The sequence below is a fragment of the Rissa tridactyla genome, chromosome 1, assembly GCF_028500815.1.
Source record: "Rissa tridactyla isolate bRisTri1 chromosome 1, bRisTri1.patW.cur.20221130, whole genome shotgun sequence".
NCBI lineage: Eukaryota > Metazoa > Chordata > Aves > Charadriiformes > Laridae > Rissa > Rissa tridactyla.
In genome coordinates, this window is record NC_071466.1 from 134,176,687 (window position 1) to 134,196,654 (window position 19,968).

At 42.9% G+C, this 19,968-nt stretch overlaps 1 protein-coding gene across 2 annotated transcripts in view; it reads right to left on the reverse strand.

The window, feature by feature from the left end:
- Positions 1 to 19,968, reverse strand: part of LOC128910749 (ephrin type-B receptor 5) — a 74,393-nt gene that overhangs the window by 24,115 nt on the left and 30,310 nt on the right. For both annotated transcript variants that reach the window (XM_054204378.1, XM_054204368.1), the window contains exons 4-6: positions 18,448 to 19,144; positions 2,619 to 2,774; positions 155 to 493 (exon numbers count right to left, since the gene is read on the reverse strand). In XM_054204378.1, coding sequence (XP_054060353.1) covers positions 155 to 493; positions 2,619 to 2,774; positions 18,448 to 19,144 — 1,192 coding nt within the window. The remainder of the gene's footprint in view (positions 1 to 154; positions 494 to 2,618; positions 2,775 to 18,447; positions 19,145 to 19,968) is intronic.

Consider the following 19,968-nt stretch of genomic DNA (forward strand, 5'->3'; position numbering starts at 1 on the left):
GGGCAGAAGTGAAATCATGGAACTAGCAGGGCACAATAAAAAAAAGCACAACACAAAAGTAAGAAGACAAAGCTCCAGGATTCAAAAGATGAAAGCAAATCAAATGAGAGACAGAAGTGGAAATTTTGGGACTCAGATGCAGGAGTCTCCTCACCTGACTGGCTGGTGCTAACATTGATGGTGGCATAGTGGGGTGCTTCTGAGCTCAATTCAGTCACCAAGTTGACAGCCTGGATCTCAAAGGTGTACTGCACACGGGCCAAAAGGTTGGAGACTTGCACGCGACTTTCTGTCAGGCCCACTTGGCGTGGTTCAAATTGTATGCTGTCCCCACAACGCACACATGGCCCTGAGGACCCTGCTGGGCATACTTTGCAGATGACGTTGAAGAAAACATCCTTGCGGCCACCCAGGTCCTTGGGGAGGCGCCAGGTCAGGAGCACGTTGGAGCCAACAATTTCATAGCTAAGGTCACGGGGAGCAGACGGGATGCCTAGAACACAGAACGAAAGATCAAAATCCCATGAAAGAATGGGAGAGAGGCTGGGGAGGGGAGAAGACAAAGCAGGGGGAAAAGAACAGAAGAACAAGTTGCTTTTTCTTCTCATTCTTACTCTTCTCTAGTTGTTAATTTGAACAAGGCTAAGAAAAACATATTCTTCTCTACATCAAACATACAATTACATACACTAAGGAGCGACTGTACTATCACATTTTAAAGAAACAAAATTAACAAGGCTTTTTGTTTCAAGGGTGTGACTTTTGCTTTTCCCTAAAAGAATAGCCAATGTTTAGGGAACTTCCAAGCCTTTGAAATGTCAAATTTTGCACAAGTTTAGTAAAAACATGTCTCTACCGAGACCTCTAATTCTCTCCTTTGGCACCTAATATCTCTGGACAGTTAGCCTGTTCCACCTATTGCAGGAACTGAACACCAGTTTCCTTATGATTATTCCTGCTGCCAGCCAGATTCCTGAATGGCGTCAGGCGTAAACTCCGACAGCTGAAAAACTGCCCATTCTGTGCATCCAACCCTTCCCCTGCTGGCACAGAGACAGTGAAGAGATGGGGGAAAATGCAGAGGGTGAGAAGACGGCGTGGTGATGAGAATGGGACACGACACCAGAGTTAGAAAGTTAAAAGCTCAGACAACTAAAAATAAGCAGCAGTGTTGCACTGCTAAACCTGGGCATAGATGTGAAGGAGGACTGGAAGGGTAGGGACAGAGAGGCTGAGCTGGATAACAGGGAAGGTCGAGAGAAACATGATTTACAGAACATTTCCCTCCAAAGGCTGTAATGAAATCCAATAATACTCATTCTCACCATTAATCTATAGTCAAGAAATATTGATGAAATATTTCTCTGTCTAACGCTGATCAATATAAAGGATGATGCCCTTTGTTAGTACAGGTGGATGAGGCCTTTGTGGGGGATTTCTCTGGCTGCAATATAGTTCATTGCTGGAGCATTTGCGTATTTCCATTAGGTGTATTTCCCTGGGGACACACATTTCCAGTGTTGTTAAAAAAAAAATGCTGGAAAATTGCACAGAGATTTTTTTAAAATTGTATTACTGACAAGATGAAGCATTTGCACATCAGGAAATGTCAGAATTAAATTTTCTTTTGTGATCTTAACTGGGCTGTTCAGCATTTGTATTGTAGTATAGTATTTAATTGCATGATCACATACTAGTTTTCCCTGAGGATTCTTATCACAGTCAGTGCAAAGGATAGACAACTGCTCAGGAAAAATAATCCCTGTGAAGTAAAGATTGCTCGATGCTGCAGAAGAAGGATTGTATGCAGTATAGGAAACAAGGGATTACAGAAAAAAACCCCACAATCCCATTTCCTAATTTCTGAGTGTTTAACTTCAGAGCCATAAAGTGTTTGCAAGATGCTTTAGGAAGTTAAATTTTTTTCCCTGTCGCTTACACAAAATTCAAGAGTGATGTTTGATATATTATTTAAACTATATTTTTGATTGCTAATCACTAACCTTATTTAATTTTCTGCATCTAATTATTCTTTCTTGAACGATTAATATTCATAATCAATGACTGTGAAAAGTCATAACTGATGAGAACCACAGAGAAACCAATGAAAAAATTAATTATTTTCCCATAAATAAAATCTGAAGAATTTGAATTCTGTGTAGTAAATATGGTCTTCACACTTTCAATGATAAAGGGAAGAAAATACTGGTTAACTCCTTCAATGAACAATATTTACCCCATGTATTAAATTAGTTTAGTATTTCATGAGAAATTAGCATATTATTCTCTCATTAAAAGCTGGACCTTATGCATACACTTATGCAGTGGACCTATTTAAGGCTGCATGACTCTGAGCATCTAGTATTGCAACACCCCAGTATTCTCAAAACACAGTTTCAGCAATGTATCAACGTTGTAAAAACGCATGTGGGAACATGCCTTCTCATCTGCCTTCTCATCTACTTTCAGCCAGTGGATACACCCTGTAGGCAACTGAAGGGGCAAAGGGAAGTTCTGGGTTATTTCAGAGGTCACGAGGAGAGGTGAATCGCAACTTGGGCACGTTCTCTCTCATTAACTGCCCTTCTTGCTTTCCAACACTCCATCCAAATACTTACCAGTGCAGGGAGCATCAGAATTGTCGGAAGCAGATCGATAGTAGCGGTTCTGACACGCACATTCTCTGGAACCTGGCAGTGGAGCATGGCTGTGGGCAGGGCATGGGTGGCAGGGGTCATCTCCCACAGATACTTTAAAGAAACCAAGGGGACAGGCTAAGAGGAGGGAAAAGAGAGAAGCAAAGGCAGGAAACTCATTAATTCAGATTCCAGAAACAATGCAACTTTATTTACATTTAACTCATGCTGCTGCTCTAGGGAGAAGTTACTACATAGAGTAGCTACTACTGGTTTTATTGCTTTATGGAGCATGTATTGTTAAAGTTGCAATTTCAAAACAGTTTATTTCATTCTGTACTTAAACTGATTCACTGGCAGATGAAAGAGAACCAGTCCAGAAACAGCTTTGACCATCTGAAATAATCGTCTTCTCATTACTCACTCAAAGAGCTTTAGCATTGGAGAAGCGAAAGAGCACAGTCATGTGATCTACCTGGAAATAGCCATGACAGTTACAGGTATTATCCACAGCCCCTTCTCCCCACCCAACACAGCCACAAAAATGGATTTTTTATGCTGCCTTTAACAGTTTCATTGCTTAAAGTAATATAAGCTGTCGTGGCTGGTTTTGCACCAAAATTAGAAACAAGCACTCCGACTGGCAGTCTTATTCTTTTCCTGTAGGTCTGGAAACTTCCCAATAACAGATAAAACCCTCTTAATTTAGTCCAATTTAATCTGCAAATGCATAGGAACGTGCCTATGCAAAAAGCTAAAACAAGGATGGAAATTCATCCTACAGCAAAAGAAAAAAAAAAAAAAAGAAAAAAACCCCCAAACGCCTTATTAACAAAATGGGAGTATGGCACATTCTACATTTGGCAAAGATGCTATGCTGAATTACCTAACAGAAGGTGCTTGGATCTTACATTGAAGTGCTAGAGTAAAGCTTTTACAATTTTTATGTAAGTTTTATATACGTTTTCTAAAGCTGATTTTCTATATAAAGAGATACAGCTCTGATTTTATGGACCAGCAAGCTCAGGTGAAAGTTCATTTGTGGACTGACATTTGGTTAATTAACCACAAAATACATAGAGCATTTACAGGGTATAGGAAACTTTCAGATAGACCTCAGATGAGAGTTTGATGTCAAAAGACACAAGGGACACACTCAAGAAAAGAACTATGCTGGTGATCACCATAGTCAGAACATTCCAAATGATTGTGGATAGCAAAAAGTTATATAAAAAAGGAAAAATGTGTAAAAGAAGAGTATCGCATACAGGAGTTAAGATGAAATTAGGGTATCTAAGGAATGCTCCAAAATGGAACACCACACCAGAAGCTGCAGAATTACCCCATCTGGTTATTACTTACTGTACTTGCAGGCTTTCACCTCCAATAATAATTATTTGGAAATGTTTCTAGGTGCTGAATGGCCATTGATGCATCTTTCTTAGTAAATAAACAACTTCAGAAGAAGAGTAGCTTGCTTATTATCTAACCTTGTTTTCATTTGTATTTGATTCCCTTTCCTTTGGGTTTTCAAAGACCATTATAGAATTTTTGATGTATGCTGTGGGACTGCAGGTATGCAAACCTTAACAGAGCTGAAAACGTTACAGCCACAGTCCAGACATAACAGCCAGTAATATCTGTGAAGTCCCATCAGCTTTACACCTGTAATATTACTTAATTTTCTCTGTCAGGAGTCTTCTTGGCTGCAGAGTAACCTCCACATGTACTGTGATAAGAGTGCTAAGTCCTGGAACAGGTCAGACCACAAAAGGGACTTCAATAACTCTGAATGATAGCTATTAGATGGGAGAACGCAGATTCTTCCCAGCACTCAGAAAATGACAATGTTCAGTCTGTGATACACTGCCATATGAAAAGGAAGGGGGAAGAAGAGATTGTAATTTTGCACGTGATGGATGATGGTAAGAAAAGAGCAACTGCCTTTGCCTTCAGGCCTTTATTCAGCAGAAAATAAAATTATTCTCATCTGGAAAGATCTGTCCCTGTGTTCTTATGTACAAAAAAGTAAGAAAGATTTTGTCCACTTTAAGAATTATGTTCCTTTCATTCAGTGTAAGGCTCTGCTAACAGCCACAGATGTAGAATATAATTTTCACATTTCTTGGCAAATGCACCAGTACTGAAATTATGAGTATTATGAATGGGAAGTCCTCATCCAGCTCCCTGCATAGTCATTCGACCAAAATTTAACACTTTCAGGGATCTTCCTTTATTTATTTCAAATTTGAGAATGCTGAAGTGAATGTGAACGTCTTTATTTTCTTACAAGTAATTTTATTTCGTCCATATTTTCTTGCATCAAACCCCTTCCTTCTCAAGCTTTTGTCAAGGTTTAGAACTACTGGCACATTCATTCCACTTGTCAAGGTACACCCTGGAGAACGGTTCTTTTTCTTCATTCAGTACTAGAGCCTGACATCAAGTCAGGGACAAGGTCCTTGCTGCTAGTCACAATAGTGAAAATGAACAGATAATGATAATGCCTGGAGTCTATGTGATGCTCAAAGGAAATCTGTACAGGATATAGACTTTACCCCTGCAGTGAAAAACACATATTTACCCTGCAAGGATAGTGTTAAGAGAATTCAGGTAGATTAAGCTCTAGCCCAATTGGAAATCATATGTAAGCTAGACAAAGTTGTGAATGAAGAATTCGTCCAGTGTTTAGTGAATGACATTTATTTTAAAATAAACATGGTTGTGTTAAAAATAAACAGACACTTATTTTTACATGGTGCTTTGAAGTCTACTGGCAACTTGCTGTTGAGTCTGGGGATGCAGGGATGGCACACTGTTGATGAGTTAGTTAGACAAAGGTATTAGGCACAAGTGCAGTGTTGTAAGTTTTACATAATGGAATGGCACTACCACCTCACTAAAGAGAGAGAGTTTAAAAAAGGCAGAGTAAGTCTGTTGCTTAAAAGGCCATGCAAGCTTTCGTTAATGCTATGGACAGTCGCTACAAGTGACGAGAAGCATTCAACAGCTGCTTATAAAACCCAAGCAACCACAGCAGCAAGAAAACAAGCCTTTGTATCGCGACATGGTGTCTGCTAATGGATAACAATGTTACCTACTCATACCACAGATGGAGTACGATACTATAGAGACAACAATTTGGAAAAGGTACTCATAACAAATACTAGAGATCAAATACTTCCAGATATTCTTTCTTACTTGCCTCACAAAATTTAATTTCTTCACCCATGCACCCTGCTTGCCATTGTATGCCTGCACCATGTGCAAGGCAGGTTACTGCTGTATCCCCTAGCGCTGCCCAGTGTGCCATGCTTTTCATGCTGTCACTCTTCAGCGGTTTCTTGCTATCTATTCCCTCTCTAACTTTTTGAGGCAGCATCTGTTCTTGAATGTAATCCCAGAGCTGTAAAAGTCAGTGAGCGAAGAATAGTTTATTTATGCTGAAGAGTAAAGCAGCCTGAAAACAGGTGACTTTACAGTAAATTACTTAAATAAGACGGATGCTTCCACCAGAAGCAGCAGGCTTCTGAGAAAAACTTGCAATACAAGCAGCAAACAAACAAACAAACAAACAAAAGCCTAACCACATTTAACAAAGAACCTCGCCCATTTCTGAAGTGGTTTTGTGATATAGTTGCCATTGAGAGAAAAGTAGGAGATTTAATGTAAACATATCTCCCCCTCTCAATGTCTCCAGGTCCAACGGTGCCTTGTCCTGTATTTAACATAAGCAAAGAGTGAAGCAGCCACATAGGCTTATTTATAAGTACTCGTCTACAGCTGAGTGAACTGCACAAATAAAATTCCACTGTAGCTGTTTCACCAACAAAACAAATTTCAGTAATATTTCTCTGTCCTCACATGCTCCCTCCCTTTTGGGAGAAGAGGTGAAATGTCTGTCATTTTGACTATCATGTTCCTCCTCAGTGACCCAGAGAAACAGACAAGCGAGGGGTACAAACAGTAAGTTAAAGTCTCCATTAAGATGCATAATTTTTACAAGGTGACTCAAGCACAAAAAAACAACAACTGTGATGGTTAAATGGTTTTCTATGCAAAAACCCAGCCCTAAAATGCTGTTACCACATCACAGAGACAAGAAGGCTCCCTGTAAGAAAAAAAGTCAAGACAGCAGACTAGTATAAAATTACATGGCAATCCCCACTTATGCAGAGCACAGCCAAGTGCCATTCTCAGGACACCAAGACCATCTCTGGCATGTGAGTGACATAGAATCCATATTCCGTGCAGATACCCGTGCTAGCCAGATGACTCCCATCCCCAGTCAATACAATCAGTGGAACCTAATGAGCAATAAGGCTCACTCTAAAGCAAAGACCCAAGCAGCAATTCAGTTACCCATACATTTGAGAGGCCCCTCGTATCCATTCTCTCTGTCATCCAGATGGCATGGTAGGTGCTGGGTCTTCTGCTGTTCCTACGCCATATCTGCTAGCCCTGAGTAGATGTCTTGGCTACACCAGGGTGTCTCAGAGGGACTTAGATGCTTACATGGGAATAACTGAATGGAGCTGGCAGCTGGAAGTAGCCTCACGTTCGGAGGCACTGATCCTCAAGGGGGACTTCAAACACCCTAAGATCTGCTGGATGAGCAACACGGCAGGCCATAAGCAATCCAGGAAGTTCCTGGAAAGCATCAGGGACTACTTCCTGACTCAAGCAATAGAGGAGACAACCAGGGGAGCTGCCCTGACGGACCTCATGCTCACAAACAAGGAAGGGCTCTTTGGTGATGTGAAGTTGAAGGCATCCTTGGCTGCAGTGACCATGAGATGGTGGAGGTTAACATCCTGAGAGGGGTGACGAGAGCTAATATTGAGCTCGCAACACCAGATTCAGGAGAGCAGATTCAAGCCCTTTGGGGATCTGCTTGGAGAAGTCCCATGGAATAAGACCCTGGAGGCAAGACTGGCCCCCCAAAAGCGACGTAATGTGCAAGGCTTACCTGCTCCAGCTGCAAAAGCGGTGCATACCAACGAGCAGGAATTCAGGCAAAAAATGCCAGAAGGCCTGCATGTTTGAACAAGGGGCTCCCAGCTAAACTCAAACAAAAAAAGGAAGTACACAGAAGGCGGAAGAACAGACAGGTAACCTGGGAGGAACAGAGAGGCACTGTCCAAGCATGCAGAGACATGGTTAGGAAAGCCAAAGCCTACTGGAAATCAGATCTGAGGCAGCTCAGCCTCACCTTGATCCCTGGGAAGATGATGGAACAACTAAGTCTGGAAACCTTTTCCAGGCACATGAAGGACAAGAAGGTATTTGTGAGTAGCCAGCATGGATTCTCAAAGGGGAACTCGGGCTTGATCAACCCTCTATGATGAAATTACTGGCTTAGTAGATGAGAGGAGAGCAGTGGATATTGACTACCTTGACCTCAATAAGGCTTTCAACACTGTATCCCAGAATCACAGAATCACAGAATGGTAGGGGTTGGAAGGGACCTCTGGAGATGGTGTAGTCCAACCCCTCTGCTAAATCACGTTCACCTAGAGCAGGCTGCACAGGATCACGTCCAGGCTGGTTTTGAATATCTCCACTGAAGGAGACTCCACAACCTTGCTGGGCTGCCTGTTCCACTGCCCTGTCACCCTCAAAGTAAAGAAGCTTTTCCTCATGTTCAGATGGAACTTCTGGTGTTCCAGTTTGTGCCCACTGCCGCTTGTCCTGTCGCTGCGCACCACTGAGAAAAGTCTGGCCCCATCCTCTCAACACCAGCCCTTTAGATATTTATAAGCGTTGATGAGATCCTCTCTCAGTCTTCTCTTCTCCAGGCTAAACAGACACAGGTCTCTCAGCCTTCCCTCACAAGAGAGATGATCCAGTCCCCTGAACATCTTCGTAGCCCTCCACTGGACTCTCTCCACTAGTGCCTTGTCTTTCTTGAACTGGGGAGACCAGCACTGGACACGGCAGAGGGGGCTGGAGAAGATATCCTTCAGAGATCTTTTCCAAGTTCAGCTATTCTGTGATTTCCCTTAAATATATGCAAATTAAAATGTGTGGATAAATCCCTTTTGTCTTGGCTGCCCCAATGCCAGATCCTCCACCACATACATGATTGTGGGTGGACAGGAAACAATGAAGGAAAGATCTTGACATTAGGCTACATCTCATTTCAGATATTATGAAAAGAAATAAGAATAGGATTGGCAGGTTCCCTCTGCGGTAGGAACCTAAGAAAAGAGTTTAAAGGAGACAGATTAAAGAGTAAAGGAAAGCAAAAAGGAAAAGACTTATCTGCCCAGTTCAACTCACATGACAGAAATGGCAGCTGAAGAACTATGGAGTGGAATCTGAAGCAATTTAGGAGGAAAGATCTCTCCACAGTGACTATTTTTGTGTTTTCTAGTGAAAAAAGTGAATGACTACATAAACCTATAATCTCATGCTGGTATTTCCAGGAGGAATGGCAGATAGAGAGAAAGGATCATGCTTTCAAACTCTCCCTCTGCCGCTGGGTATTCCTACTTCCAGCAGAAAAACAGCAAAACGAAATTATACAGCAGACCGCAATCAGAGCTGATTTGCAGTGATTAAACATGATTCACGTCTCCTGTACCGTCCTAATGAAAAGATAGTTAAAAAAAGAAAAAAGAAAAAAGAAAAAAGAAAAAGACTATGAAGTGAGACTTAAAGGGAGGATGCAAAGAGGACGAAGACAGGTTCTTTTCAGTGGTGTCCAGTGACAGGTCCAGAGGCAACGGGCACAAACTGTAAACATGAGGTTCAGAGGTCCCTCTGAACACAAGGAAACACAAGGAAACAGTTGTAGTTACTTCTATTTTACATTTGCAATTTTGACCAATAAGGCTGGACTGACTACAATAGACACTAACTGGCCTCCACATAGCTAAAGAATGGCCTCTATAGGCAGAGACTGTAGCTATCACATACCTTCTGCTTCCACCTAAACCCTGCCTCTACATCCAGTCAGGGAGCTCCTTACATTCACAAGCACCTTTATCCCTTTCCAAAATTGCCTAATATACACTAGCTCCCTGCACTCAGGACTTTAGCCCACAAATGGCAACAATAATTGTTCCCATGACATGGAGCTTTTCCTGGCATTGCCTCATTCCAGTCATTCTATAAATAGTATATAAAAGGTCAAGTGCGAGGAAAGAGAAAAAAAATCTCCTGGCAATCTAAATAGGCAAAAGCTACTTCCTTTTATTTCAGCAGATGCAGTGAGCCTAGGGCTGTCTTTCCACACACAGACAGAATCCACCTCTCATTTGTTTCTGAAGGATCCCTTTCTTCATACCATGAGATTTTTCAGTTTTCATCTACCTTGCATTCCCTTCTTACTGCAGATCATGGCATTATGTCCACTTGCTGTGGTCCTATAATCTCTGCAGATGACTACTGTGCTCACTGGAGGCAAATACCTAAACTTTTCTTATCACCACCACTAGGACTAGCATGTTTTGCTTTAGTGAACATTACCATTTCAAGACCATCCCAGAGAAAGCCTGAACAAGAGCAGCTTCTCCTGAAACACCTCTACTGTATGCCTGCAAAATAACTTCACACAAAACCCCAACCCCCATTAAGCCACAGGCCTTGTCACTGGGGACAGTACAGCTTCATCGTCCCCCAGGCACCAGTACTTTCCAAGAAAACACAGAAAATCACAGCATTGATTCACAATATCCAATGCAAGGACAGAGGGCTGCAGAGCTAGCACCTCAGGGAGCAGAGCAAGCTGCCACTTCCCATCAAGTCAAGGTTACTATGAAAGGAGAAGGCAGAGTTCGGAGTGCGCAAGCGCCTTCCCCTCAGCTTGTCTCAGTCATTTTTCATATCTTGGCACAGTGTCAGAATGCCACAACAGTTCAGCGGGGCACAGCTCATCTCAGAGACACTGACCCAATTTTCCTCAGCTCCCCCCTACAACACTCACCCCTGTGTTGCTTGTATTTGCCTGACTGCTCACTAGAGACAAGTTCCACCCGGGAGGGCAGAGGAGCAGTTTCTGACAGACTTCTAACAATAACAAATATCAACACCAGCAGAAAAAGTGCTGGAATTATGGAGGGGTGTATGTGTGAAGAAAATGAAAATGGGGAGGGAACAGACCAAGAACCAAAGAAGCTAAAAGAGAGAAAGAGGCATTGAAAAGCTTACTTGGACAATAAGAGCAGAGAGGAAATATTCTGAGAGCCAAACAAAATACAGCAAGGGAAGAGAGACCAAAAAGGCAGTTGGAAACTTCAACAGAGCTTTATGTAAACCCAGCAGTGTTTTTAGGGAATGTGACAGAGGTGACACTGACTTTTTGTACCCAGATATGATTTGGAACTGAGCTGGGACATAGGAAGACGTTTAAAAGAGTATAAAATTGCTCTCTTCTTGACTGAGACAAGTGATCTATTTCTGATATAGGAGTTCTGCTCCCAGGTGTGCTGTGGGGCAGCAAGAGTGACTACTAGATGTGAGAATATCAAAAATGAACAGACTGTCAAAGCTGGCATTGGAGTCAAACTAGGAAGGTTGAATGGCCATAGCCGAATTTGAGGCCTAGGGAAAAATGGATGTGCATAGCTACAGAGGGCCTCAAATGAGAATGACTCTACGTGTAAAATTACTGAACAGAAAGTTCATTCTGTTTTACTTCAAACAAGGACACTAGGGAAAGCAGAACGGGCATGCAGATCAGCAAGAGAAGATAACTGGTATGGGCCATGTCACTTATTTTAATAGATAATGGGAGGCACTGCTAGAATAAGCCCTGAACTGAATCAACTGCAAAGAGGGATGGAGTTTGCCAGTTACAGAGAACAGGATGATGGAAAGGATTTAATAATTTATAATACTGTAGAAACATGATTTACACATTAAAATCAAGCAAGGCGTTTGACACGGTCTCCCACAGCATCCTCATAGGGAAGCTTAGGAAGAGTGGGTTAGATGAATGGACAGTAAGGTGGATAGATAACTGGTTGAAAGACAGAGCTCAGAGGGTCGTGATTAGAGGTACAGACTCCAGTTGGAGGTCAGTGACGAGTGGTGTTCCCCAGGGGTCAATACTGGGCCCAGTCCTCTTCAATATATTCATCAATGACCTGGATGAGGGGATAGAGTGCACCCTCAGCAAGTTTGCCAATGACACAAAGCTGGGGGGGATGGCTGACACACCAGAAGGCTGTGCTGCCATACAGAGAGACCTAGACAGGTTGGAGAGTTGGGCGGAGACGAACCTTATGAAATTCAACAAGGGCAAGTGTAGGGTGTTGGACCTGGGGAGGAATAACCCCATGCACCAGTACAGGTTGGGGGCTGACCTGCTGGAGAGCAGCTCAGTGGAAAGAGATGTAGGAGTCCTGGTGGACAACGGGATGACCATGAGCCAGCAATGTGCCCTTGTGGCCAAGAAGGCCAACGGCATCCCGGGGTGCATCAAGAAGAGTGTGGCCAGCAGGTCGAGGGAGGTCATCCTCCCCCTCTCCTCTGCCCTGGTGAGGCTGCACCTGGAGTACTGTGTCCAGTTCTGGGCTTCCCAGTTCAAGAAGAACAGGGAACTGCTGGAGAGGGTGCAGCAAAGGGCTACGAAGATGATCAGGGGACTGGAACATCTCTCTTATGAAGAAAGGCTGAGAGACTTGGGTCTTTTTAGTCTGGAAAAAAGACGGCTGAGGGGGGACCTTATCAACGCTTATAAATACTTACAGGGTGGGTGTCAGGAGGATGGGGCCAGGCTCTTTTCAATGGTGCCCAGCGACAGGTAATGGGCAAGAGGTAATGGGCACAAACTTGAGCATAGGAAGTTCCACCTAAACATGAGGAGGAACTTCCTTACTTTGAGGGTGGCAGAGAACTGGAACAGGCTGCCAAGAAAGGTGTTGGAGTCTCTGTCTCTGGAGACATTCAAAACCTGCCTGGATGCATTCCTGTGCAATCTGCTCTAAGGTGACCCTGCTCTGGCAGGGGGGTTGGACTAGATGATCTCCAGAGGTCCCTTCCAACCGTCATGGCATAATTACCATGCAGAAGACACACTATAAAAGAAAAATCTAAGTAACTTTGATAAAACACTGGCGGGTTTTTTTCCCAGATGTAAGCCTATGACCAGCTTATGGTGATAGGAAGTAATATCCTACCAGGGCAGGCTATTCCACGGTGACTGCTGCTGTGTATCTTGCATCTTGTTCTGAATAAGGCGGGATCAGCCAGAGTTAGAAGCAAGGCATGGTGAAATGATAGGGCCCTAGGTTGACCAGGAGTTTCATAGTTTGTTTCCAGACAGCTGAGCTGTCTGGGAAAAGTTATGTCTGGCATGGGACAGCCCCTGCCCTCTTATCACAGAGGGCACCCCACTAGACTCTCCACCATCATAGTTTCTACAACTGTTTAGGTGGGGAAGAGATAGTGGAAAATGAAAGAAAGATAAGGAGAGAAGCATGTGGCTTTTGGTTTTTTTTAAATGGAAAAGGAGACCATCAAATCAACTGAGATAAAATACATGAAGTGACTAGGAACTGTTTCCTGCTGAACTGTTGATAGGAGATCAGTTGAGTAAGTTGATTTTTAGGTAAAAGAGGTGGAGCTGAAGCCATTACTAGCTAGTTATACATTGGGAAGATGGCCAGGGAATGGGTTGTATGAAGAAAAAAAGACAAAACAAGAGAGGAAAGATTTGGGCAGGGGAAGAATAGAATATGAGTAGAGAGGAACCACTGAATATAGGAAAACTGCTTGAAAACCACCAAATATATGTGCATGTAGCAGAATAAGGCTGGAGAAGCTGATGAAAGGAGCAATATGTAAGGAAAAAAAAAAAAGGTAATCTAGCACAAACATTATTATGAACTGTGAGTTTACCTCAAAGTTAAAGCTCTTACTCAGGAGGGGCCAAGACTGGGTTTGTTCATTTTAAAGAAGAGAAGGCTGGAGGGGGGAAATTTATAGCTGGCATCAGCCACCTAATGGGAGGACATGAAGAAGGTGTAGGCATAAGGTAACAGAACATGAAACAACTGACACAAGTTTTAATACATCTTATTACAATCTCTTTCTATATAGGAAAAAGAAATTTCACCATGGGTGTTGTCAAACATTGGAACAGTTGCCCAGGGACATCCTGGAATCTTCACCTTTAGGAATAATGAAAACTAGACTAGAATAGACCTTGAGTGACCTAACCCAATTTGATCCTGCTTTAAGCATTAAGGTGTTGTAGCAGAAAACTTCCACAGGTCCCTGCAACGTACATTCTTCTATGGTTTTAAAGGAAGCACCTTTAAGCAATTAAAATTTGATAAGAGCTTATTGTGCCTTTTTTTTTTTGGCTAATAATATATGCATATTTTTAGCAGACTACTGAAGCTTATGATTTAACATAAATCTTAACATTTCCTTAGCCTCACACACTGGAAAAAAAATTATCCAGGCTGGTGAGGAGGGGCATCTTTTAATAATATGGAAATAACCACGCAATATTCTTCCCAAATGAGCCCTCAAACAGCCCTCAACTGTGTGCACGGTTAATAGCTCCTGTAGTTATCAGTAATACAGATGTGATACCTTTTACAATCAGAAGGGACTACATATGGCCATGGACATGGGCAATTTTATGGAATCCTCCATCTGACTTCTTTGTACACCCTTGCATCCTACAGAAGAGCCAATTACAGCTACTAGAGGAGACAGGCAGACCTTTTGCTCCCTTAATACTCTCAGAAACATCCAGGGAAAGAAGAGAGAAGTAGCTGTGTGGCGGGTTAACCTTGGTGAACAGCCAAATGCCCACCCAGCCACTCTCACTCCTCCTCCTCAGCAAGACATAGGGAGAAAACAGGATGAGAAAGCTCATGGGTAGAGATAGAGACAGGGAGATTGCTTACAAATTACTATCACAGGCAAACCAGACTTGGCTTGGGGAAAATTATTTTAACTTATTGCTGATTAAAATAGACTTGGATAATGAGAAAATAAAAACAAACATTAAAACACCTTTTCTCCCCCCTCTCCCAAGCTCAACTCAACTCTTTTCACTCCAAACACTTGTACTCCACCAAAGCATCACAGGGTAGGATACTGGGTGTGCTCCTTCCCTCTCACACTTTTCCCCTACCCCAATGTGGGCTCTCCATGAGTCACAGTTCTTCAGGAAATATCCATCTGCTCCAGTGTGGGACCCTCCACGGGCTGCAGTGAATATCTGCTTCAGTGCCTGGAGTGCCTCCCCTCCTCCTCCTCCTCCTCTGACCTTTGTGTTCCCTCTGCTGTTTCTCATTCTTTTTGTTCCCTCCCACTTTCTCTGTCTGGTGTTTTCTGCCCCTTCTTAAATATGTTTGTACAGAGGTGCCACACACATGGCTAATGAGCTCAGCTCTGTCCTGTGATAGGTCCATCGCTGGGCTGTCTGGAAGAAGTTATGTCTGGTAGGGGATAGCCCTTGCTCACAGAGGGCACCCTATCAGACTCTCCACCACCAGAACCTTGCCACGTAAACCAAATACACTATGGTACCCAAAAGCAGTCCAGGTCCAACAGGGGGACTTCAACAAGGATGAAAAGACCTGCCCCCAGTCTCATGATTGAGAGGGGTCCCTCCACTCTATCCCTTTCTAAGTATGGTTCCATCTATGTTTTTCTCCTATAGTCCCATGATCTTCCTCAGACATCAAAGCTGGATAAAGGGAGCAGAGTCAGTCCTTTGAGTTACAGAAACAGCTGGTGGGTAGCTGGAGAGTAATTGCAGATGTACGGGTATACTGGTATAGTAATGGCACATTTTCAGTGATGTAGGACAAACATCATATTGGATACAACTATGGGACTGAGTAGAAAACCAGACATGGAACTTGATTGGCAGAACTGACTTGGAATTAATTCGTATTTGGACTTGAAAGGAAAAAAAGGATAAACTCTGTATTATTAAATTAATAGTTCTATTTCAGTGATTTTTCAAGCTAAGAGCTCACTTCTTCATTTGGAAATCTGCTTAACACTTTATCAAGCAGTCATTTCTCTTCTCTTTTTTCTCCACATTGTCATTTTTGAAATATTTTTAAAAATGTCTCAGTCATGAATTCTACGTACTATCTTCAAAAGCATCTGGTAACTTAAATTCCATGTGACTTTTAGCAAGAAAGGCAACGATAAGCAGTGGGCGGTGAATCCCAAGAAACATACTATATTGTAAAATTATTTGTGGATGTGGAATGCAGGAACAACTGTTTCCAGTAATGAATCTGAGAGAAGATGTGGGAGAACAGCCAGTCAGTCCAGAATTTTGGGAATCAGTAGCCTAGGATGGTCCGATCACCCAGAACTTTCCATTTCTGGCCTTCTATGTGTAAAAACACTTAGAGTCGCAGGAAACCTTGCAAGGCAGGGCACCCTGTGTGTCTACATCTACAGAAAGAAAAGGAGCTAAGGTCCCAGACTTCCTTTTTCCTCTGTAAACTGACATTCTCCTTTCTGACTGTTCAGCATGAGATACTTTATTTAGATAAGGTCAAAAGCGAATCCCACAGAGATCACATCCCACATCACCTAAAGGGCTTACTAAAGGATTTTGTTTCACTCTTCTATTTAGCTGGAGAAATTGTCCATATAGTAAGAAACTGCAGGCAGTCTTATGAAGCTAATGAAAGAAAATATCCTAACTGATGATAGGGGTCAAGAAAAAAAAAGGGCTTTCTATCTATCTGCTCAGAATGGTTCTTGTCAGATTCTTTGTTATAAATAAAGAGGTAACAGCTGGTCCAGGAAGGACTCCACAGGCTTCCATATGGTGAGGGGGAAGGCAATGCCCACACACTCTTCTAGTAAAGTGTAAGAAGGAAACTTGCTTCTCCTTCCTATCCTTGGCTCATTCTTCAGTCTTATTAAGAAGAACTCTCTGCAGGATCATCAGTAGAAATCTGCCCTTGCCCTATTGCTTTTGCTCTGTATTTCATCTAGAGCACTGTAGCTACTCTGTATCACAGTGTACTTCTGTTCTTAGGAAGGGAGAACATACAGAGAAGTAGTCCTGGAAAGGACTCCGCACAAAGAAACACCAAGCAAGGGGAAAAATTACACTAGCTGAACATGTCTCCATTCAGACAGGAGAGCAACATACTGTTAGCAGGAGAAGAGATCACAAATAGTGAACGAGGCAGAGGAGTTTACGTAAAACATGAGGAGAAAAAAACACCTTCTAACATTAAAATTCGTTATTTGGTTGTCTTGGCTGTTCTATGCTGCTCATGGAATCTCAGGAAGTAAATGATGGGAACAGTGTTTTGTGCCTTGATAGGCTGTGATTATTTCAGTTATTCCTTAAAATATTTACCATTTTCATCTATCTTCAGCTTCTGTGATATTGGGGCTGCAAAGGAATATCAGCTTTCATTGAACGCTACAAAAGGGAAGATAGATTTTTTTAAAAATTCCTATTTTTATTTGCCAAGCCCAATTTCCACATTTTTTGAGCGCTTAACACTACTATCTGATAAATTATTGCCTGGCAGTTTACCTCAATTGTGAAGTAGTCATGCTATTGATGCAGACAACAAAGCTAGCACCATATTGAGCTCCTCTATGTCCGTCTGAGCTTTCTGTCTCAGGAGCAGCACTACATGAATGTAGTTACATTTCTTTCAGGGTGACCAGGATAATAAGGTGCGCACGTTTTAATAATTTTCAAAGCTTAAACAAATAAAAGGCACTTATCAATTTTAATTGATTTGTAAGTCTCCTGCACAATGAACTGTATTTTCAAAAAGTTATTTTGCATGACCCCAATCACTTAATGAAACAGGAACTTAAGGTAACATATTGACAGCTATTAACTATCCATTGCACTTGTAGTTGGTGTTAACCAGAATATTTGTACCCTCGATGTCCCAGTTGAACTCTTATTTGAATAAATTACAATCAAACTTTAAAATTGTGTCTGCCACCAAAACTGGATTCCACATTACATTTAATTTTTTGGAGTACTAAGTGTGGTGCAGCAACACTTTGCATTGCTGAGAGATCTTGAGTAGACACATATTAAAACCAAGGAAGCACCAGAAGAACATTACACATAAAATTATATAGCCAACATCAGCAGTTTGGTCTAATGGACTGTCGTAAGCTTGAGACATGAAGACAGTCATGCCATTAGACTAGGTGTTCAGACTTGACCAGATTTTGGCCCAATACCATTACTGGGTGATACGTAATTTATTCTACTGCCTCCTACAACCATTTCACAGAAAATAGCATGGGGCCCAGGGCAGAGAGCACATTAGAGGCAATGATAATACCATTATCACTGTTTTTTCTTATTGAGCCAGGCTCATAGATCCCTGCTGCATGTTCCCCATCCCATGACCAGGCTGCTGCCATTTCCCCTTTCTTTTTTTTAATCACTAGTTCCAAGAGCACTGGCAAAAGGGTCCAAACTAGTTAGGATGACAGAGTGTATTAGCTCTGGGCTCAGCTCTGCTTTATGTGGCATCACTACTATAACTCTGTTGCCTCTTGGTAAAGAACTGGAACTATGTTAGATCTGGCCAGTTACAACTGCTAATTCTGTATATGTAGCCTGACAGGCTGTCTCTGGCGGCAGTTTGAACTAAGGCCTGAGTGGAGTTTCCAACCATGTTCTTGGCACCAAGAAGTGGTTGCTCCAAATCCAGTCTGAGATGCTAAAAGTGTCAGAAGAGGTTGCTAGTAACCATTGGCTGTTAGAAATTATTTAATCTCCTAGATCTGTGAACTTTCAGCAAATGTCAAATAATACCAATACAGAGAATCAACAAAGAAGTGGCTGCCAAAGGGGTGGGGAAAAAGGGACTCTCACCTTGGCAGGCTCGTTCATCATCAACAGGCTGGTAGCCAGCCTTGCAGGTACATCGTCCAATGGCCACCATCCACTCTCCTTCTCCATTGCAGTGCAACCGAACACCTGAAGACCCAGTCATGCTTGTCTCTTCAGCATTTGGTACACAAGTCCCTGGTGACTCCACCAGTGAGGTCCTCTCCCCTCCAGCAAAAGTTTCAGGGAAGGAGGCAAATCCTTTCACCACAGCTGGGCACTTGTAGAAAAAGACCTGGACTGCCACCAGAGACATGCAAGCTCCTGAATCCTGGAAGGCCAGATAGAAGCCATGCTTGGTGAGAGGCCCAAAGCTACGTACTTTAACATTCATCTTTACCACCTTCCCAGTGCTGTCCACCTGGGAAAAGCTTTCATCAGCTGCAATAGTATCCACTTTGGTCCAGGGGCCCTCACGCCACTCTGGCAGTTCCTGAGAGGCTATGTCTGCCTCTGACTGGTGGTAGTAGAGTGTGAAAGTCTCCTTGCAAGAAGAGGCTACGGTGCGCATGCTGGCACAGTCTCTCACTGAGAAACGGAGGCGGACATGGACTCGGTGGGCTCCGCGTCGCTCTATGAAGTGAGTACGCAACCAGTTATTCTGACCTGGTTCGGCCACGTTGCAGACTTCAAAGGTTCGGATCAGGCGCTTCTTGTCATCCAGGACACTTACCTCATCCCACTATAAAGGATATATAGGAGAGAAAAGGAAGAACAAATAGTAAAAAAACATGGATTGAGTTCAACTGCAACAAAAATACAGGATCTCTTCTCCCTGGTATCCAGTGATACGACACATGGGAATGGTTCAAAGCTGCATCAGGGGAGGTTCAGACCTGAAATTATGAAACATTTCTTTATGAGTGGTTGGTCAAACACTGCAACAGGCTTCCTAGAGAGGCGGTTGTTGCCCCATGCCTGTCAATGTCATTTGGACAATGCCCTTAATAACATGGTTTACCTTTTGGTCAGCCCTAAATTGGTCAGGCCGTTGGGCTGGATGATTGTTGTAGGTCCCTTCCAACTGAAATATTCTATGCTATGCTATGCTATGCTATGCTATGCTATGCTATGCTATTCTATTCTATTCTATTCTATTCTATTCTATTCTACAAGCTACAGAGGTGGGCCCGAGCAAACCTTATGAAGTTCAACAAGGCCGAGTGCAAGGTCCTACACTTGGGTCAGGACAACCCTCGTTATCAATACAGGCCGGGGAATGACATGATAGAGAGCAGCCTTGCAGAAAAGGACTTGGGGGTACTCGTGGATGAAAAGGTGGACATGAGCCAACAATGCGCGCTTGCAGCCCAGAAGGCCAATCACATCCTGCACTGCAACAAAAGAACCGTGGCCAGCAGATCAAGAGAGGTGACTGTCCCCCTTTACTCTCCTCTTGTGAGACCCCACCTGGAACATTGTGTCCAGCTCTGGAGCCCTAAGCACAAGAAGGACATGGACCTGTTGGAGTGGGTCCAGAGGAGTGCCACGAAGATGGTCCAAGGG